The sequence below is a fragment of the Xenopus laevis genome, chromosome 1S (genome assembly GCF_017654675.1).
Source record: "Xenopus laevis strain J_2021 chromosome 1S, Xenopus_laevis_v10.1, whole genome shotgun sequence".
In the NCBI taxonomy this organism is placed as follows: domain Eukaryota; kingdom Metazoa; phylum Chordata; class Amphibia; order Anura; family Pipidae; genus Xenopus; species Xenopus laevis.
In genome coordinates, this window is record NC_054372.1 from 277,903 (window position 1) to 300,686 (window position 22,784).

Sequence of the window (22,784 nt, forward strand, 5' to 3'; positions counted from 1 at the left end):
ATGTTTGGAGGGCTGGTCCTATATAGGGCAGAGTCAGCCCTGATTGGCTGATTACAATCAATCAGGCTGCTGCTGGGCTGGGGCTGCCAGGTAATATATAGTGAACAACCCTACAGGCTGCTCACCTGGCCAAATGGTCAAGGCATCGAGCTAGAAAACCAAAAGTTCCTGGCTTGAATCCCAGCAGAGCCTGACATGTGTATTGTGCCATAAAGAATCTGGGGGACAACTGGTAATTACTGTGGCGCCATCTGCTGCACATTATTACTCTCGTCTGGCTGCAAAATACAACTTTTCATCTTATTTCTGTTGCCTCACAGTATCCTCAAACCATCCCTATTCCAGTTAAAGATACTAGTTGGACTAACAACTTATCAGCTTCATTTCTCACTGGTATCTATACCTACACAAAAACTGTAAGTTTGGCACTGATTACTCTTGGATTCCTATTTATATATATTTACTGTATCTTTGGAATCCTACTTCACATCTCTCACTTAAGAATCCGTTCTCCTGCTCAATATTTTTAAATCTAAAGAGAATAGGTTATTCCTATACAATTAAAAAGAAAAAACAATAAAGGAAAAGAAAAAAAATAAGGAAAAAATTAGGAAAAATTCTGTTTTAAGATCTCTGGACACTTTATCTGCCTGTTATTTGTTGGTTTACTCGGCTAAGTCCTAATGTTGCTTCCAAATTCAATGGGAAATCTTGTGAAAAACAACATAAGAAAAATGCAAAGCAGTCAGATGCTGACACCCCAACTATGGATCAGTCTCAATAGACTCTCTCTCTAAATTCAGCTTCTGGAGAAGAACAGGCTTAGATTGCGGTCGATGTGGCAAGATTATTAAATCCAGTCATTGAACAATCCCTGGATAAAGCCTTAAAGGGATTCTGTCATGATTTTTATGATGTGTTTTTTTTTTAATTTCTAAATTACACTGCAAATAATTCACTGTACAATATAAAATGTGATTCCTGAACCAGCAAGTGTATTTAGTTGTAATATTGGTGTGTAGGTGCATCTCAGCTCATTTTGCCTGGTCATGTGATTTCAGAAAGAGCCAGCACTATAGGATGGAACTGCTTTCTGGCAGGCTGTTGTTTCTCCTACTCAATGTAACTGAATGTGTCTCAGTGGGACCTGGATTTTACTATTGAGTGCTGTTCTTAGATCTACCAGGCAGCTGTTATCTTGTGTTAGGGAGCTGCTATCTGGTTACCTTCCCATTGTTCTTTTGTTTGGCTGCTGGGGAGGGAAAGGGAGGGGGTGATATCACTCCAACTTGCAGTACAGCAGTAAAGAGAGACTGAAGTTTAGCAGAGCACAAGTCACATGACTGGGGGTAGCTGGGAAATTGACAAAATGTCTAGCCCCATGTCAGATTTCAAAAATGAATATAAAAAAATCTGTTTGCTCTTTTGAGAAATGGATTTCAGTGCAGAATTCTGCTGGAGCAGCTCTATTAACTGATTCATTTTAAAAAAAATTTAACTTTAAAGAGATACTGACACCAGAAAATAACCTTTTTTTTATGTCCATCATAACAAAAAATGTTATTCTGAAGGTTGATGACCTAGAAAACTGTTCCAGACGCACTAATTTAAAATTCATTGGAATTCTAATTTGATGAACGAGTTACTTAACTCCTCTGGGCATAGTTTTCCTCTGAACATATGGTAGGGACCAGAATTGATTATATCTTGGTCCTATTGATAACTCTGACCATGCACCTGTGGTTGCTAAAATTGCCTCCTCTAAAGGTTTCAGAGATTATGTCTCATGGTCTTTCCCGGTCACGTTAGTAGATCAACCTGGATTTTCAAAGATGCTTCTAGAGCGATGGGATTTATTTATTTCAGACAACTCCCAACATTCTTACAATACCGGTTTAATGTGGGATACATGGAAATCTGTGATAAGGGTGAGATAAGAGGACAAAGACCCCTCTCTCCCATCCTCATATAGGCCCATCTCACTGTTAAACCAGAACATTAAAATACTATCAGAACTACTAGATGATAGACTGGCTTTGGTCTTATCCTCAGTTATCTCATTGGCACAAAATGGGTTTATAAAGGGCGCTCTGGTATTAAAAATATTAGAGCCGTATTAAGTACCATAGCTTTTGCCATCAGACATAAAACGCCTTGTACAGTAACGAGTCTTGATGCTAAAAAAGCTTTTGATAACGTAGTATGGGAACATCTTTTTAGTTGTCTAGACCATTTTTGTATAGTTGGAACCTTTAACAGCTTTGTCAAATCCTTATATTCCTCTCCAACAGATCAATTACTAACTGCCAGTGTGAAATGCCCCCCATTAAAAAGGGACCAGACAGGGATGCCCTCTATCTCTGATCCTCTTTAATCTTTTATTAGAGCCCTTGATTAGAGCACTAGATAATCTGGAGGTATTTGAAGGTGTTACCATGAATACATTTCATCTTAAAACCTTAGCATTTGGGGATGATTTATTATTAGTTGTTCAGAATGCTAACAATTCTCTTTAACTTATTGTATAAATGTGGCACTTTTTCAGGTTACACAATGAACATTCATAAAACTGAGATTATGAACATCAATGTTTCTTTATGTAGTACCCTACTGAACAACTTGACACTTGACTTTCCAAAATCACAGCTAAAAAACTTGGGGCTTATTTTTCCCAAAGATCTAAGGAACCTTTATTCACTAACCATTACACCAGCCATAAACAAAATATTATCTCTTTGCCATAAATTTTTTTATTTTAAAAAGAAAGATAACTCTATTCAAGATGATAATATTCCCCAAATGAATCTATTAACACACTTTCCGATTCTACTTAAACATAATGACATTAACAAACTGGATTCAGCACAGAATGGTTTTATATGGAGCAGTAAGAAGCCTAAAATTGCCCTATCCAAATTGCAAGGCCCTTATGCTTTAGGCAGCTTTAAGTTGACTCATTTTAGAATCTTTACTTTAGCTGCATTTCTGAGATACCTTATTGAGTGGACAAATATACAAATCCTGCTCTTGAACTTTTTCCCATATTTACCTCCCACATTTTACATATCCGCTATTTGAATCGGAAGAATATCCCTTTGAATGTAAAGTAAACCCTCTATTTAGGGCCCCAATTTTTACTTGGAAATTGCTATTCTCCAGTCACAGTTTTAATCATATGCAGACTCCTTTCATGCCAATTCATCTCCTTTGGAAAACCTCACAACCCAGATACTACTCCATTATTTCCCCCTCTAAAAAACACCATCCCCTTTCTTGGGCAGTTTTAAAAAGACAACCTGGTTTGAAGATAGGAGATCACTTTTTCTATATTATTGTAAAAAGATCTTTCCTTTCAGTTGCCAACAAAAGTCTCTTTGCTATTCAGAAACATTGGTTATCTGAGGAGCTAGCTAAAATGGAAGATAATTGGGGGATCTTAAATATAGATTACAATTAGACCCATAAATCTTTGGACAGAGACAACTTTTCTCAAATTTTGGTTCTGTACATTACCATAATGAATTTTAAATGAAACAACTCAGATGTAGTTGAACTGCAGACTTTCAGCTTTAATTCAGTGGGTTGAACAAAAAGATTGTATAAAAATGTAATTTCAGGGGCTCACAAGTAATTGGACAAATTAAAAAAGTGAAAATAAAATGTTCATTTCTTATAGTAGCCTTTGTATTGTTGATGCTTATGAGTGGCTTGTACCTTGCAGTGCCCCCTCTGTATTTACTTTCATGCAGTCTTCTCTTTATGGTAGACTTGGATATGGAGACTCTACCTCCTGGAGACTGTTCTTCACTTGTTTGGCTCTTGTAAAGGGCTTTCTCTTCCCCATGGAAATGATTCTGAGATCATCAGCCACTGTTGTCATAAGTAGATGTCCAACAGTTGGATTGCGTTGCTGAGTTCACCAGTGCTTTCTTTCTTTCTCACCATGTACCAAACTGGAGATTTTGCCTCTCCTAATATTGTAGCAATTTCTCGGATGGGTTTTTTCTGTTTTTGCAGCTTAAGGACGACTTGTTTCACCTACATGGAGAGCTCCTTTGTCCACATACACCCCCCCCCTCAAATCATCTCCAGGGCTTTTATCTGCTTCATTGATAATGACATAACCAAGGAATTGCCCCCACCTGCCCATGAAATAGCCTTGGAGTCAATTGTCCAATTACTTTTGAGCCCCTGAAATGAAGTGATTGTGTTAATAAAGGCTTTAGTTCGTCACATTTTTATGCAATCTTTTTGTTCAACCCACTGAATTAAAGCTGAAAGAGGCTGGGGTATTTAAGGATCCCATGGACAAAAATAAATGGAATCAGCCCTTAAACAAGGTTTCCTGCACAGCCATATTTCACCCAGCCTCTGCAGCCCTTTCTGTAGCAAAGACGGCACGTATCTGGTGTCAAGATCTGAGATGGAGACCCCCACATCTGAGGATCTAGACAAAATGTGTGCAGCCTTTTCCTTCCTCGGTGACACAGACTTACAAATTGCTAAACTGGCTGCAAAGGCTTCCACGGCCTCGGTCACTACCAGACCAGCACTTTGGCTCAACACACAAATTAACATCATTAAAATTTGAGGGCTCTTATCTCTTTGGTTCAGAGCTGAAAAGGATCATATCAGATGTTATGGGCGGTAAAAGGAGAATTCCTCCCTCAAGGACGCAGAGCCAAAAAGGAATACCATAAAAGGAATTCTCACCACAGATCCTGGAACTCTTCACAGAGATCATCATACAGAAACTGACCATCCACTTCACAATCATCCAACAGAAGATTCAAGTCTTGGCAAGGACAGGCAAAGTCCACCAAAAAGTCAGGCCCTGTAAAAACACAGGATTCTTGATTCAGCCGAAGTTCAGCCAAGTCACATCACAATTGGAGGTTGCTTGATTTGTTTTCTACCCATTTTGAACTAATAAATTCAGGATCAATGGGTCCTCCAAATAATTACATCAGGTTACAAAATTCCTTTTCGGAGGCTCCCAAACAGTTCAGGTACAAGAGGAGGGTTGTGGGTGCACTCCTAAGGCCATATAAGAAAATATATAAATACAATAATCCCCTGTCTAAAAAATGAAAAACAGGGTTTTTTGTTACAAAGTTATGATCATAAAATTAGTAAGCTGCCATACCACGTCAAGGTAAACCCGATACGGCGGTCCCTAACTTGTTTACCTGTGATCAAAATTTAAAACCTTGGTTTCAATCTGGACTAGATCCTCCCCCGCCACCTGCATATGCGGCTTTTGAAGGGGAGACTGCCCAGACCAACGCCCATTTAAAAAAAAAAAATGTGATTGTGAAGAGACTATAATGAAGGAAAAGTAAAGTTGTATATATAAGTGCACACTTGTGTGTGTATGTGTGTGAGTATAAGTATAAGTACAAGTGTGAGTATAGATTTAGAGGGAGATGAAAAAGGAAAAGCTAAATGTGGAGTGTAATAGGTTTAATGTGTGTGGGTCTGTGCAAGTGTTACCTAGTGATAAGTACAGCAAATATAATGAGTGTCTCTCAGGCATTGGTAATAAAAAAGGCCAAAGCCTCCCCAGCCGCTGGCATTTGTGGCTTTTAAGGGAGAGAAATTGCCCAAACCAAGGATTAATAAAAAACAACAAGGACATAGGGCCACCGTTAATTTAAAGGGGTGGGTATGAGGGTGCACTAACCACATTTCTTTTTTTTTAAATGGGCGTTGGTCTGGGCAGTCTCCCCTTCAAAAGCCGCATATGCAGGTGGCGGGGGAGGATCTAGTCCAGATTGAAACCAAGCTTTTAAATTTTGATCACAGGTAAACAAGTTAGGGACCGCCGTATGGGCTTTACCTTGACGTGGTATGGCGGCTTACCAATTTTATGATCATAACTTTGTAACAAAAAACCCTGTTTTTCTTTTTTTAGACAGGGGATTATTGTATTTAAATATTTTTATATGGCCTTAGGAGTGCACCCACAACCCCCCTCTTGCTCCCAAACAGTTGCTTTGTGCCACCACCCATTTCCGGAGATCGCTTAAAAAAAAGCAGCCTTAGCACCCGAGAGGGAATTCCGGATCATTGACTAGTGTAACAAATGTTTTTACTGGATCTCTGTTTAGGTCTCTCTGACTCGTTGGTGTTGTGTATGCGAAGGCAGATTTCTTATATCTTGTTTTTATTTTCTTTTAGGATTTATGTTTAAGTAAATTTATTAAGATATCGTGAGAGCATTATATGTAAAATAATATGCTTTATACATGTTTTTGTAACATTCCAAAAAAGAAAAACTTACACTCGCACACCCTGGCCGTCCAGAAACAAACGAATCCCAGGTGCTCGATGATAGAGGAATTGGACAACCTCAAAAGCAGCGTAGACACAGAACCCCCCGGCACAGCATGGGTATTACTAGCAGGTATAACCTTGAGAAAGGGGTTACGCCCCGAAACGTTGCATCCACAATAAACGAGCAAGGTTATACCTGCTAGTAATACCCATGCTGTGCCGGTATGTTCTGTGTCTACGCTGTATGTTTGTATGTTTTAAAATGCAATAAATAATTATTGATAAAAAAAAAGCAGCCTTAGAAGACATCATCCAAGACCTGCTACTAAAGAAGGTGATTATCCCTGTCCCAACTCAACAACACTACCACGGTTACTATTCCAATTTATTTATGGTGACAGAGGATTCCTACCAGTCCTCAATCTACATCCTCTCAACAAGCCTGTGGGACATCAGAGATTCAAAATGGAGTCCATTCCGTCCATTCCAGCATCCATCCCCCAGGAAGCTTAAATGTCCAATGTGAATCTGTAGGATGCTAACCTGCATATCCACATACATGTGGATCACCAAAAATACCTAACATTCATGGTACAACAAAAACATTATTAATTCACAGCAATGCCTTTTGGCCTCACAACGGCACCTCAAGTATTTTCAAAAATATTGGGAGCATTAGTAGCCACCATTAGGGCTTCGGGTTGCCATATATTTCCGTATCTAGATGGAATCGCAGCAAGAGGCTCATGACAAAACACAAAAGTGTATCCAGATCCTATCCCAACACAGTTGAGTGATCAACTACAAGAATCACACAACCTACACGCAAATTAACTTTCCTTAGCATGATTCTAAATTCCCAATCCTTGCCTCAAGACAAGTCCTACAAACTCTTCTCCTTCATTTCCAGACTCAGGTCACCTCACACATCAACCACTGATGACATCCTGAGAACCCTGGGACTCTTGGCCTCCACCAAAGATGCAGTCTCTATGCAAGGTTCCACATACCTCCCCTTCAGAAAAACTATATCAAAATCTGTCCCAAAAGATCAGGCTCTCAACATGAATAGTGAACAGCCTCTATTGGTGGCAACAAACCAACTCACCAAAGGCAAAGTATGGCAGCCTCCAGATCCAATAGTCATCTCAACAGATGCCAGCCAGGTGGGGTGAGGAGAAACGGTTGTGTCAAGGAACATGGGCGACAGCTGAAAAGAGACTGCACATCAACCTACTGGAAATTCATGCAATCGTTAATGCCCCTTACTTGTTGGCAAGCTCTCCTCAACCAATCCCATGTCCAAAGTCATGCAGACAATGGTACAGCAGTAGCCTATCTCAACAGGCAAGGGGGCCTGAGGAACAAAAGGGCCATGTCAGAGAACACAAAAATGGTTTCATGGCAGAATCCCATCAAGTACACCTCACGGCAATTTACATCCCTGGAATACAAAACCACCAGGCAGATTTTCTCAGCAGGAACACACTTGACCCGGGGAAGTGGGTGCTCAACAAGTCTGTCTTCCGACTAATTGTCCACAGGTGGGGTACACCATGCGTAGATGTCATGGCATCCAGTATCAACTCACAGTGCTCAAAATTCTTCTCCAGGGCCCCGTGCTGAGGCTGTAGACGCCTTAACTACTCCCTGGCCTTTTTGACTAGTTTATGCCTTTCCATCAATTCCAATGCTCTCTAGACTTCTGACAAAGATCTGCAGCAAAGGGATCCCCAACATGGTATACAGACATCATAACCAAGGCAGTGGATGAACCATTCACCATATTACTCAGACCAGACCTACTTTTTCAAGGTCCCATTTGGAGAAGGCCATAGAAATTCAGCTCTTGGTAAAGAGATTCTCCGGTTTCCCAGCTTCATCAGCCCTACTTTGCCAGCAGTTAATAGGGAAGTTAGTGACAATGGAAGCAGTGAACTGGGCCTTGCACCACATTAGACCGCTGCAGTCGGACTTCTTGTGTCAATGGGACATAAGGAACACAGATTTAAATCAGATCATTTTTAGAAGTCAAGAAGTAAGGAACAGCTTAAAGTGGTGGAATTATGGAATCCGCAACCTCAAAATGGGCCACTTGGAAATTGGCCTGTCTCCTGGCAATCACCTCTGCTAGAAGGGTGGGAGAAATTCAAGCACTAACTATTTCAGATGGTAATTTGATCTTTAAGGAAGATTCTGTGATTATTAAAGTACCTGAAAGTTTCGTCCCTGAAGTAGCTACAGATTTTCATCGTGGACAAGACATAGTGTAGCATTTTTTCCACATCATGTAACAGATGAAGAAAGACTTTGGCATGATCTTGACCTAATGAGGCGTTTGAAACTGTACTTGGACAGGGTCAAAGATTTGAGAAGGGATCCTAACATTCTAGTGATTCCTTCAGGAGTCAAAACGGGTCACAAAGCTTCCAGGCCCACCATTGGTTGATGGATTACATCCTGCATCACAGAAGCTTATAGGTTGTCCCATCAGATCTCAGAGCCCACTCAACTCGTGCCATGGCTGCTTCCTGGGCTTTCTGAGCCCAGGTATCTCTGGAGGAATTGTGTAAAGCTACGTTTTGGTCATCTTTGATTCATTTCATGAAATTCTACAAATTAGATGTCTCCTGCTAATAGAGCTATTTTTGGGAGATCCATCCTGCAGGGGGTTGTAGCTCCAAGGAATACAATTTTTCAGCATCCCGCCCATTGTCTGTTCCTACTACTTGGTAAGGTCCCGTTAGTGCCAACTGCCAGGAAATTGGAAAATCCCATTATACTTACCGTGATTTGCTTTTCCTGGACTGTAACATGGCAGTGGGCAGGGGTTAACCAGTTAGTGCCCACTGCCATGTTACAGTCTTGGAAAAGAAAATCACAAGTAGGATTTCCCAATTTATCTGCCAACAGATCCTGCACAAGTCTCCCTCCCCCAGTTCCTTTACTATACAAACCCCAGAGAGAGCGCTGCAGATAATGGATAATGAGCATACAAACCCCAGACAGGCCAGAGAGAGCGCTGCAGATAATGGGTAATGAGCATACAAACCCCAGACAGGCCAGAGAGAGCGCTGCAGATAATGGGTAATGAGCATACAAACCCCAGACAGGCCAGAGAGAGCGCTGCAGATAATTAATACTGTGAATATAAGCACAAACATCCCAGCCCGATGTGAGTCAAGTTTCTCCTTGGTGGGTAGTTGGAGTCGGAGTCTGGCTGGATTGTCATTATGAAGCATTTGAGCGGAATTCCGTTGGTAAAGTCACAGGTTGCACAGGGAGGAGCACCAGCAGAACCAATAGAAACCTTCAGAAAAAGAAGCCTAGGGGAGATTTACTCAACCTTTATTTTTAGTTTTGCTCCAGGCCTTGGGGTTGAGCAGCCCCCCAAAGAAATAGGGGTGACCCCAACATTCTTCCCGGTTGTCCACAGGGACCAAGTTCAGTGGGGGAACTCATCAAATATGTGCCCAGGGCAGGACTTAATGTTCACTCTTTTTATGTTGAAATGGGCACCCTGTTCCCTAGCTCCCAGGAGCTTACACTCATTTCCTGGTTCCTGATCACTTACAGGAGCAGGAAAGAATGTCTGAGGGGGGGATTTTACAAGAGTGAAACATGTATTGATACCGGTGACCCCACAAGAGATTTTGCAGTGAATATATCAGTGTTAAAGGCACAGTGACAAAGATAATTCAGAGTTAGCCGAGGTCTCCCCCATCTCACCTGCACTTACCCCAGAGAGAGGGGCACAAAGTTTCCAGTGGGAGCAACGAGCCAGTTCCACCCTCTTCTCAACCCATTCTGTTGTCCTTGGACTTTTCTACTCAATCACCTCTCTCATTATCTCTCTTTGTTACAAAGTGCTCATGTTTGGGAATGGGGGGCGCTGCTCCCGACCTTCATGTTTCTTACGGGTACATGTGTTTAACCCTTTCCTGTAGGAGGTAATACATGTGTGCACTCAGGCTGCTTCTCTAAGTGCATTTATTTTCTATTAAGAACAGTTTTAGCCACACTTGCATAATTTGCCTCCCTCACCAGTCTCCTTCTCGCACACTCACTTTTATCTCCCCTCCATCAGTTCTCCTTCTTGCACACTCACTTTTATCTCCCCTCCATCAGTCTCCTCGCACACTCACTTTTATCTCCCCTCCATCAGTTCTCCTTCTTGCACGCTCACTTTTATCTCCCCTCCATCAGTCTCCTTGCACGCTCACTTTTATCTCCCCTCCATCAGTTCTCCTTCTTGCACGCTCACTTTTATCTCCCCTCCATCAGTCTCCTCGCACACTCACTTTTATCTCCCCTCCATCAGTTCTCCTTCTTGCACGCTCACTTTTATCTCCCCTCCATCAGTCTCCTCGCACACTCACTTTTATCTCCCCTCCATCAGTTCTCCTTCTCGCACACTCACTTTTATCTCCTCCCCACCAGTTCTCCTTCTTGCACGCTCACTTTTATCTCCCCTCCATCAGTCTCCTTGCACACTCACTTTTATCTCCCCTCCATCAGTCTCCTTCTTGCACACTCACTTTTATCTCCCCTCCATCAGTCTCCTTGCATACTCACTTTTATCTCCTCCCCACCAGTTCTCCTTCTTGCACGCTCACTTTTATCTCCCCTCCATCAGTCTCCTTCTTGCACGCTCACTTTTATCTCCCCTCCATCAGTCTCCTTGCACGCTCACTTTTATCTCCTCCCCACCAGTTCTCCTTCTTGCACGCTCACTTTTATCTCCCCTCCATCAGTCTCCTTCTTGCACACTCACTTTTATTGGCCTCCCTCAACAGTCTCCTTCTCGCACACTCACTTATCTCCCCCCACCAGTCTCCTCCTTGCACGCTCACTTTATTGGCCTCCCTCACCAGTCTCCTCCTTGCACGCTCACTTTTATTGGTCTCCCTCACCAGTCTCCTCCTTGCACGCTCACTTTTATTGGTCTCCCTCACCAGTCTCCTCCTTGCACGCTCACTTTTATTGACCTCTGTCTCTTGTGTCCTTTTTACACACTCACATACTTCATTACTGGGAGTTTTCTTTCCCTTCATGGTGTATGTTGTGCCATGATACTCACTGGGAGTTGCACTTGTCAGATACGTGTATTTATAGTACAACCATGTGCAAGGCCTCTCCATGTAACCAGTGATTTGGCTTTGGGAAAGCATTGGCTTCACCAGTGATGATTGAGGGGGGGTGGTCATATTAAAGGGGAACTACACTCATGTTTGGTTTCCCTGTCATGAGTGTTTGTGGTGAGCACGGTGCCAAACTGGGCCCCTTCTTGCCTAAGGCATATTCCCTTGCCCATGGGACAAGCCCTTTGTACCTTCCCCATGTTTTATACTTGCCCATAAGGGGGGCTGCTGAGTGGATACAAACACCAGGCACACAAGGAAGTATATAAAAATATGTCATTATTAAAATAGAGACATTTAGGCCCAAATCAATAAATAAGGAAAAAGCTACTAATGGAAAGGGGGCACACTGCTCGGGTGGCACCAGCATTAGATAGAGCAGCATGGCATCTCCCCCTCCATACCAACATGCCCTTTGGGACAAGGCTGATCACTCCGGAATGAAGTCGCAAGAACAGATCAAGGTCCATCCCAGGGAACCCGCAGGGCACCCCAACCTCTGTGCACCCGCAGGGAGAGCCACTGGCGCTGGTTGTGGAGGAGGTAGGAATCGTGGTTCTGACGTGGAACATCAGCAGAGTGACGTCTGTCCCACGCTCTGCGCTCCAGCCTGTCCAGGCTCTGCAAACTGTCAGACACGTTCTCCACTGCCACTCTGCAGAGCGGGGCACCTACACCCGGGGGGAAGAATGCCAGTCAGTAAACAGAGAGACCACAGCATGGGCACTGACCCTGGCATTGCCCCAAAATCACACGCTCTATTGTAACGGCTAGAGGAATTCAGTGGTCATGCCCATGTACCTCATAATGTGAAGCCAATGCTCTGCCAGCCATGACCTATGGAACAATATGGGGCGGGAACTTACTGCCCACCAGTACTTGTCATAAGGGCACAAATAATGCTTAGGGGGAGTAGAGAGTCGGGTACTCGGGAAGGGAGGGGTTGATTGGGGATAGGGAGGTAAAGGAAAGTGGGGGAAGATGAGAGGCTGAAAAGCTGATGTCTGCAATACTCACAGCAGAACAGTAGGGGGCAGGCACAAGAGTGTAGATAGGACTTCCGGGTCGGCTGCTGGAGGAGACAGGTCACTGCATTATCCGACTGCTGAAACACAGGGAGGGACAGGAGGGTCTGAATCACATCTGGGGAAAGTCCTGAGTCTGAAGATTGTAACAGCCCCCGAAGACTCTCAAAGTCACATCTCAGCTGGAGCGCCCCCTGCAGGCTGAGAGACAGACAGGAAGTGAGGCAGACAGGAAGTGAGGCAGGCAGGAAGTGAGGCAGACAGGAAGTGAGGCAGGCAGGAAGTGAGTCAGACAGTGAACATTGAGAGACTCATGGCAGTGACAGTGAAGGTTGCTCCCACTCTCCCATAGAAACCTTAATGCTACAGGTACAATGACATTCCTGACAATTACTTTGTGGAACAGTTTGGGGGGCTCTTTGCTGTTTCAGAACAATGATGCCCCCCCTGCACAGAGCCAAGTCGCCACACAATGGGATTTTGTGAAAAACCTGAACCCAGAGCCCTCAACCCAACTGAACCCCTGTGGGATAAACTGGAACCCCGACTGTGAGCCTGACCCCCAACATCTTTGCCCAACCACATTAATGCTCTTGTGGCTGAATGGAAGTAACTCCCAGCAACAACTCCCAGCATCAATGTTCCAATGTCTAGTGGGAACCTTCCCAGAAGCCCCGGTTATATCAGCTGCATATTAACTCATGGAATGAGACGTTGGGGGTGGGGCAGATAGCGAGTTATGTTTGACCCTGTGCTCACACCATACACCCCACTTACCTGAACTTGAGCCGTTGCTGCAGGATATGCGCCATCCAAGCCTCTAGAAACGCCCTGAGTGCCGCAGACAGAGCCGACACCTGCCATTCCTGAGGGAAGTCACAGACCCCGCCCACAATTGGTACCAGCACATAATTGGCTGAGGAGACAATATATTCACTGGGGGTCACGTGGTTACCTGAAAGGTACAGACAGCAGATACATGAGAACTTTATATACAGTGTAAGGAGCAGCCACATTGTATCACCCCCTGTCATAGAGAGAGAGAGAGAGAGAGAGAGAGAGAGAGAGAGAGAGAGAGAGAGAGAGAGAGAGAGAGAGAGAGAGAGAGAGAGAGAGAGAGAGAGAGAGAGAGAGAGAGAGAGAGAGAGAGAGAGAGAGAGAGAGAGAGAGTGTGTGTGTGTGTGTGATGGTGCACATGGTCAAACATAAAACAATGCCTGTGTGCTGGATAAAGACAACAATAGTAATAATCAAAAAGAAACCCGCACCAAACAGGTCTTTATATGAAAAAAACAAAAGGTTTTATTTGATCAACGTTTCCGTTCAACAGCTGGAGCCGTCTTCAGGAACTGAACATATATATATGTGTGTGTATATATATATATATATATATATATAATTATATGTGTGTGTGTGTGTGTGTGTGTGTGTGTGTGTGTGTGTGTGTGTGTGTACACACACACACATATATATATATATATATGTTATATATATATATATATACACACACACATATATATATGTTCAGTTCCTGAAGACGGCTCCAGCTGTTGAACCGAAACGTTAGGAAAAATGCCCGGGTGCAATCTATTAAGTTTTAGAAAAAGAACCGCACTCACAGATCTTGTGAAGAGAGAGAGAGAGAATGTCCAACAGAGCCCGCACTCTATCCAAGATGAAGCCAGAGGTGCAAGATCAAATATGTTGTATTACAAGGACAGAAGATCAGCACACTTTGTGTTGTACTGAAGATGTGTCGATTTATTATACACAAATATACATATTATCCAACGTTTCAGTCCCACATGGGGACCTTTCTCCTTACCTCACTAATTTATATATTTTCCATCACTTTATGATGAGTTTGATGTGTATGTAGAACACAGGGACTGCTCAGTCTAATTTCTGGCTGTGTAACAGTAATTTGATCCCTGTAGTCATTGGAAGTAGATGGGGTTAATTGAATCCCTCGACTAACAATAAGTGTAGAATATTTCTGGCACATTCTATTTCCAGCATGACCCATTAAGTTTATTATAGTACACTAACAAGGAGGGTTCTCAACACATTTTTTTAGGGTGTGGGGAGGGCCATACTAATAAATTAATGGAGTAGCCAGCAATGGGTTAATCCAATGGATTCAAATAATTGAGGAAGTGTAAAAATAGCTATATATTTAGTCTTTTAGAGCAGCTGACAGCCTCAGATATATTTCATAGATCGAACTTATCTGCTCAAGAGTTTTACCAATATTTTGTCATTTATGTGTAACTTATTATTAACAATTAGATACAAACACGCTACTTTGGGCTTTGCTTTTAACCATTTATGTTCTTTATATGTATTATTGTTCATGGATTCTTTTGTGGGGTATATGGTTGTTGAGATATGTGTAACTAGGGGGTTAATGCATTTTAACTTAACTGACACATCATTGTGACACTATTGGTTTCCCACCAAAAGTGTAGATTTAAGGCATTCTGACAATGTTTCAGCACTGTGAGAAAGGCCTTGGATAGGGCCGAAACGTCAGATTGAAGTTCTGTTAATAAATGATTATTTTATAAGTCCTGAGAGTCCTTTGTGAAGTATGAGATATATATATATCTCCTTGATAAAGGCCCTAAGGTGGGGGACGAAACGTTGGCCACACAGATTGAATGCAATACATGTGATTTTATTCACCTAAAGAATTTGGAGTGCAGTTCTATGTGAAGACTTGTAAATACAATTTTGATCCAGCACCCACGATCATACCAATAGATCCGGATCAGAGTGTGGCTGCTTATGAGAGATTATAATATATATATATAGGCAGTATAAGGAGCAGCTGCACTGTATTACCCGTATGAGAGAACATAGAGAGAAATGTTTAAGACATGTACCTTCTGAGAATTTCCCTCTCCAGTGTCTGCCCGTGGGCATCAGATTCAGAAACATGTCCTGTGCTAGGCGAGTGCAGAGAGAGCCCAGGGAGTGTGGAAGAGTGCCCGAGAGGACCTGAGAGACAGTTCAGACATGAGAATGGAGAGCAGAGCTTCTGAATACAATACAAAGAAGAAAACCAATATCCTGGCTGAGACACGGCAAGAGAACTGGAAATCTACTGTATGTGGCACATAATTGACATAATAAGTGAACAGTGTTCCTGCCTGAGACAATTAGACATAGGGAGAGAGAACTGACAGTCAGTGAGGTACAGAGAAAGGAGAGATGATATTGAATCATCCTTCCCAGTCCTGCCCGAAGGCATGGGCTCCGTTGCCCAAGTGTCCCAAGGCTACCGCCCGTGAATGGCTTGAACGGATGGGTTCGCCGAAGCTAGGGAGGGCCCACCATGCCCACCCCCCTGAAGGGGTTTGGGGTCGTTAGGACTCCCCTTCACTGAAGCTAGGGGGGAGTCCCGCCTATCCTGGGTTCTGCCGAAGCTTCCCCCAGGGCGTGTCATGGCCTGGAGTCCAGCCAAAGGACTATGACCCCATCCAGGGTGCTCAGACCAAACACAAAAAAGGTGCTGGAGTGTGCGGTGCAAGGCCATTGATTGCCTTTAGTAAGGCTCCAGCTGGCAGCCGAAAAAAGAAAAAAAACTTCCCGCCCACCTAATGGCCGGGGCAAAGGAAGTGAAGCATAATTAGGCATTGGTGCATCGCCCCTGACTCAAAAGCATATCAGGGGCCTCCCTCATGGGAGCACAGCGACCCAGCTTTCATCAAGCTTCCACTTGTCAGCCTAGTCCAGAGGACCAAGTGTTTCTCCGTTCTTCACATAAGATCATAAGAACAGATACTCCTCCTTGATCTCGCCAGCCACAGGAGGTCCTACACCTGATCTTAGCCATAAGGACAGAGAAACTAGAGATATTGTGGGTGAGACAACGGGCAGTCAGTGTGCAACATGAGGAGAGAGAGAGAGAACGGATACCCCACTAGACTCACCTCAATGCCCTCTCTGAGCCGCTGGATTTGCAGGGAAAGCACCTTGTTTCGGGGGGCAGAGGTGAGGGTGCCAGTTTCAGTGATGAGGGAGCACAGTCTCTGTGCCTCTGCCTGCAGCACCTGATGGAGCACATTGAGATTAGCTGTGTTTATATAAAGTCATGTTCTACTCTAGCCATTTCCCATAATCCTCTCCTTTATACCAAAAATCCTTTGTCATAGCAGGAACATATTCTATTAGTAGAGGGTATCATAATATTTTGGTGGTGGGAGCCAGATGAAGTGTGGGATGTTTTTAGCACCACAGTGTCTGTTTAGAGAGACTGCTTCCATATAAGCAGGGGGCACAGACACAAGGGCACAGACTGGCACCCACACACTCCGAGAGAGAGACAATATGTTGGTGTGCCAGTCAGAAATGCTGCGGCTCTGCTTACAGGTAGGTCTCCGTGGGTAACCAGCAGTAATGGGCCGAGGGATCCGGTGCTGTGGTACAGCTGGGTACGAGCCCGCAGCCACGTGTCACATAGAGACAGGGTGGCCACACAGCGGCTTCCAAACACACGATCTGGGCAACCAGGCAGCACTTCCGACCCTGAGAGAAGAGAGGGGAAACAGCTGCTGTCACACTGTGATACACACACAGTCTCACGCACAGAACTGTAGGCCGGGGAGTCTGACACCAGGGCTCAGGTGCAGCGCTGGGATCATATTCTGGGGACTGGCATTATAACTATGAATCAACATGACTTTATGGGGGGCACATCATGTCTGGCACAACAATACGAATTGTGATTCTCCTTAATTGTTCAGAGATCTGGTTCCCAAACGTTATGTTCTTAATGAAGTAATTGCAATACCAAAGTGAAAATATTAGGGAACAGATACTCCCAACACAGAATCGACGCTGCTACATTGTTTATTAACACAACATGTATCCAGCTGTCGGCTCTTTCTCAAGCGTTACTATACAAATCAGTCACAGAAACGTGTATTAACCCCAGCCCTTCATATCATAGGTGAATTCAAAACGTCTCAAAGCCTCCAAATTGTCCCAACTTGTGTAGTTCAAGGCAAAGTTCATTCGACATTCAAAGATCTGTTCAGTTGTGTTTACTTAGTTTGTATCCAGTCGTGAGAATGAATTGACGCTGCTACTTTTGTGAATAAAATAACATACCTGGTCCCAATGTGTGGGTAACACACAGGTTTATATTGGCAGCATATAGTCATTGTGGTTCTAGTTAACACTACGGAATATTAACCCTTCTTGCAGAAAATGCTAAAATTAAATGATCATTTATGTGGTTCATAAAAAGTTATCATGCCTTGTAAATGGACTAAAATACACAAACTGGACTTCGGAATGTCAAATGAACTTTGCCTTGAACTACACAAGTTGGGACAATTTGGAGGCTGGGCAGTAAAGGAATCCCCACAGCAGTTGTCCCCCGCTGTTTTGAATTCACCTATGTTAATACACCTTTAAATATTTCTGTGATTGATTTGTATATTAACACTTGAGAAAGAGCCGACAGCTGGAAACACGTTGTGTTAATAAACAATGTAGCAGCGTCATTTCTGGGGCAGATTTATCAAAGGTTGAATTTCGATGTGAAATATACTTTGAAATTCGACCATCGAATGGCTATATTAATAGTTTTTTTTTTACCGAATTTGACCGTTTTGCGGTCGAAGTAAAATCGTTCGATCCAACGTTTAAATCTTTCGAATTGAATGATTGGAACGATTTCTGCGATCGATTGAACAATTTTACTTCGAAACTACAAAAAAAACTTAGAAAAATGCATTATAAGGTCCCCATAGGCTAACATAGCACTTCAGCAGGTTTAACTTGGCAAAGTATTGAAGTTGAAGTTTTTTTTAAAGAGACAGTACTTCGATTATCGAATGGTCGAATATTCGAAGTCGTAGCATCCTATTCGATGGTCGAAGTATCCAAAAAATTACATTGAATTTCGAATTTTTTTACTAAGAAAATTCCCTCAAATTCACTTGGACCCTTGATAAATCTGCCCCTCTGCGTTGGGGTATCTGTTCCCTAATATTTTCACTTTAGCATGTCTGGCACAACTACTTTATGATGCTAGAACTGGCAATCTGTACAATGGGGTGCATAGGTGTGATCTATTTGGATTGTACCCCATCAACTGCTTTCTAAACTAATGGCTGTTGGGTAATACTGTTGGTACATGGAGAGTATAGATTGAAATAGAGGGTGGCAGGGAGTGAGCAATGGGGGCATGTCAGTACAGGTTAGCTGGGAGTGAGATTAGTATATATATATATATATATATATACAGATTCTATACAAATGTTCAAACAAGTGGTAGACAGGCTCTGCTCCTTACAGCTTACAATCTAAAAGTAGTTAGCATGGCAGCAGTACATGGGCATATGTTAGTGCAGGGTAGCAGGGAGTGAGTAAGTAAAGGGCAGTAGGTAGAAAATAAATCAAGGCTAGGTCTTACCAGCACTTGTGCTACTCAATGCAAATGATAGCAGGTCACAGAGTTGCACCAGAATTCCTGCAGTTCGGCTACGAGGGATCCAGGAGTTGGTAGTCCCAGGACTCAGGCAGGGTAACACACACTTATCTGTCATCATGGAGCTCAAAGCCTGGCACAAAACTGCATGGACATCCAATCACAGTAAGTACAGAACAAAACCTGGGCCAATCCATCCTACCTTATACCATAGGTACCTTGCACCATCCCACCCCCTTTACACTCAACCAATCCCAGCTCCTGCCAACCCCCCCCCCCAACCTGCCCAAAATGGACCAACTTCCCCTGCCAGGAGATTTCTGTACCTCGGTCCCACGCAATAGACAAACAGCTGGAAATGAGACGGGCACAGAGAGTCTGTCCTTCCTTCCGACACAACTCAGGGACCTGCACTGAAACACATACACGAGAGTATGGGCATACTGGCACAGATACACAAGAATATGGGCATGGGGAGTGGCACAGATACACGAGAACATGGGCACGGGAAGTGGTACAGATACAGGAGAATATGGGCACATGGAGAGTGGCACAGATACAGGGGAATATGGGTACAGGGAGAGTGGCACAGATAGAGGAGAATATTGCTGACAGGTGGGCACATGGCAGGGCTGTAGAGAATGGCACGTGAGCTATGTAAGTGCCAATGAGTATAAGGAATATGTAACTCTCCTGTGTCTCAGTGCAGGGGGTCACCTACCTGATGCCAGTGTGCCATGCAGGATTCGGAGCAGAGCCAGACACATAGGATCCCCGCAGACTGGCAGAGATGGCACAGCTGTGGATAATTGAGAGTAAAAGGCATGGTACATGTTGCTGTAGAAAACTGGCCAGAGATGGGCACAGTAGTGAGAGTATAAGGCTGGCACTGTACCAACTGTGCCAGGGTCCCTGTGTTGTGCCAGCTTGTGTGTGATTGGTTCAGCACTGATTAGAGTTTGCAGGATGGCATCTATCTGGTTCCTGTCCTCCTCAATTAGGGTGAGCAATGCATTGCGGAAGTCTTGAACCCAGGGGGATACACAGGGAGCTGGCAAAAGGTGCTGGACACAGAACACAGGACTCGGGTCACATGTCTGGATGTCACTGTGTAGAGCTGCCCCCAGCCCCATGGATGCCAAGGTCTGCAAGAAGCGAGTGCTCAGTGCCAACGCTCTCTCCTGTGCCAGCACCTGCAGCACTCTGGGCAAAGGGAAAGGCTCCATGCCAATCCACTTGGCTCTGCCACACAGCAGCTGATTATAGACAGTCAGCACTTGCAATAGATCCCTGGCACTGTGGATATGGGCACGTGCCAGGCTCTTCACCATACTCACAATACTCTGCTCCAGCAGCACCAGTGCCTCTGCCAACAGCAAGTTCAGTTTCCTATGCAGAGTATGGGCAGAGGAGGAAGAGCAGAGGTCTCTGAGGAGTCTCCTGTGCAGAGACACACTGTGCTGCCAGTGACCCCCCAGCTCTAGAGCGAGAGCGCTCAGCTTCCCCATGTCTGGCAGGGGGTCTCTTTCCAGCACAACAGCCAAATACTGAGTGACATCCGACACTCTCTTCACACACACACAATAGTCTCGAACCAGAAGCAGCTGCTGTCTCTGACGACTCACACGCACCATCCGCTCAACATGATGCCAGGGACCCTTGTGTGCAGCCGGGCATCTCTGCTGCTGCTCTGCCAGCCCAATCACAACCTGCTGTAGCTGAGAAGTAAAGTCTGCCTCCAGCAGAGACGGCGCCAAGAGCGGGGGAACTTCAACCGGCACATCCGCTGGCACATCCCCTGGCACATCCCCTGGCCTTGAACTCTGTAGCATCAAATGCACCGGAGAGCAGGAAGCACAGCCGACCCCTACACAGACAAGCACAAACACATTGATGATTAGCCTGTTGCCCAACAGGAAAGGAGATCTCACCATCAGCATAGGAAGGGGTTCTTTAGTGTAAGGACAGTCAGGTTATGGGGGAATGAGTGATTGATTGGTGGGGAGGAAATAATGAATAAGCAGAATAGTAAGGGTGAATGAGGAAGAAGGAGGAGCAGGAAGGGAAAGGAATGGTGAGTAATTGATGTAATAGGAAGAGAGAGGAGTGGTAAGTAGGACTCACACGTGACATCCTGGGGTTGCTCAGACATGTCTGGATCAGCTCCTCATCTCGTCATGTGACCAGTGTGACACCTGTAGCATTATGGGTAAGAACAACATGACATTATAACCCCAGGACTCCCTTTCCCTGAATCCCTTTAGCAACTCACTCAACTTGTTCCACAACAGACCAAGTACCCGCTGCTCCCCCTGTACCACTCACTCACTCACTCACTCACACTCACTGACTGATTCACTCACTCACTCACTGATTCACTCACTGACTCACTGACTGATTCACTCACTCACTGATTCACACACTCACTGACTGATTCACTCACTGATTCACTCACTGACTCACTTACTCACTCACTCACTGACTCACTCACTGACTCACTCACACACTCACTCACTGATTCACACACTTACTCACTCACTGACTGATTCACTCACACACTCACTTACTCACACACTCACTGACTGATTCACTCACTCACTCACTGATTCACTCACTGATTCACTCACTGACTCACTGACTGATTCACTGACTCACTGATTCACACACTCACTGACTGATTCACTCACTGATTCACTCACTGACTCACTTACTCACTCACTCACTCACTCACTGATTCACACACTTACTCACTGACTGATTCACTCACTCACTCACACACTCACTGACTGATTCACTCACTCACTGATTCACTCACTCACTCACTCACTGACTCACTTACTCACTCACTTACTCACTCACTCGCTGACTCACTCACACACTCACTCACTCACTGATTCACACACTCACTCACTGATTCACTCACTCACACACTCACTCACTGATTCACTCACTCACTCACTGACTCACTCACTCACTCACTCACTCACTGACTCACTCACTCACTCACTGACTCACACACTCACTCACTGATTCACTCACTCACACACTCACTCACTGATTCACACACTCACTCACTGACTCACTCACTCACTGATTCACTCACTGATTCACTCACTGATTCACTCACTCACTGATTCACTCACTCACACACTCACTCACTCACTGATTCACTCACTCACTGACTCACTTACTCACTCACTGACTCACTCACTCACTGATTCACTCACTGATTCACTCACTGATTCACTCACTCACTGATTCACTCACTCACACACTCACTCACTCACTGATTCACTCACTCACTGACTCACTTACTCACTCACTGATTCACTCACTCACACACTCACTCACTCACACACTCACTCACTCACTGATTCACTCACTGATTCACACACTCACTGATTCACACACTCACTGATTCACACACTCACACACTCACTGACTGACTGATTCACTCACACTCACTTACTGATTCACTCACACACTCACTCACTCACACACTCACTGACTGATTCACTCACTCACTTACTTACTGATTCACTCACTCACACACTCACTCACTCACTGATTCACACACTCGCTGACTGGGAATAATAAGCAATGAGACACTCGCACACAGAGGAGAGCTAAAGAGACAGAGGGAAGGAGAGAGAGAGACACACAGAGGAGAGGGGGATAACGAGGAGATACCGGCAGTGACGGTGGGAAGGGGCGGGAGACGCATCTTTAGACTTTAACGCCTCACACTCACCGGCCTTAGATTCTAAACACAGACACTTCCGCATTGGCACCACGTGACAACGGTGATTTGCTCCGTTACCATAGAAACAACATCGACGCGCTTTGAAGCCTTTGCTTATTTGTTTTGTGAAGATGAGCAACTTCCGGCATCACGTGTCT

General features: G+C 44.3%; 1 protein-coding gene across 5 annotated transcripts; it reads right to left on the minus strand.

Moving 5' to 3' along the window:
- Positions 1 to 11,679: 11,679 nt before the first annotated feature.
- LOC108706468 (coiled-coil domain-containing protein 142) lies at positions 11,680 to 22,771 on the minus strand. Of its 5 annotated transcripts, none has more exons than XM_018242931.2 (11): positions 22,636 to 22,771; positions 21,009 to 21,079; positions 19,606 to 20,751; positions 19,211 to 19,297; positions 18,870 to 19,028; positions 16,815 to 16,972; positions 16,378 to 16,497; positions 15,328 to 15,442; positions 13,220 to 13,397; positions 12,435 to 12,643; positions 11,680 to 12,088 (listed from the first exon to the last, which is right to left on the minus strand). In XM_018242931.2, the coding sequence occupies exons 2-11, from the start codon at positions 21,034 to 21,036 to the stop codon at positions 11,877 to 11,879; spliced, it is 2,412 nt and encodes an 803-aa protein (XP_018098420.1). In that variant the 5' UTR covers positions 21,037 to 21,079; positions 22,636 to 22,771; the 3' UTR covers positions 11,680 to 11,876. The 5 variants fall into 5 exon arrangements, 4 of the variants coding, with proteins under 4 accessions (XP_018098420.1, XP_018098422.1, XP_018098419.1 ...); XM_018242933.2 differs by having other exon boundaries at positions 22,575 to 22,650; XM_018242930.2 differs by lacking the exon at positions 21,009 to 21,079 and having other exon boundaries at positions 22,636 to 22,767.
- Between the last annotated feature and the right edge of the window lie 13 nt (positions 22,772 to 22,784).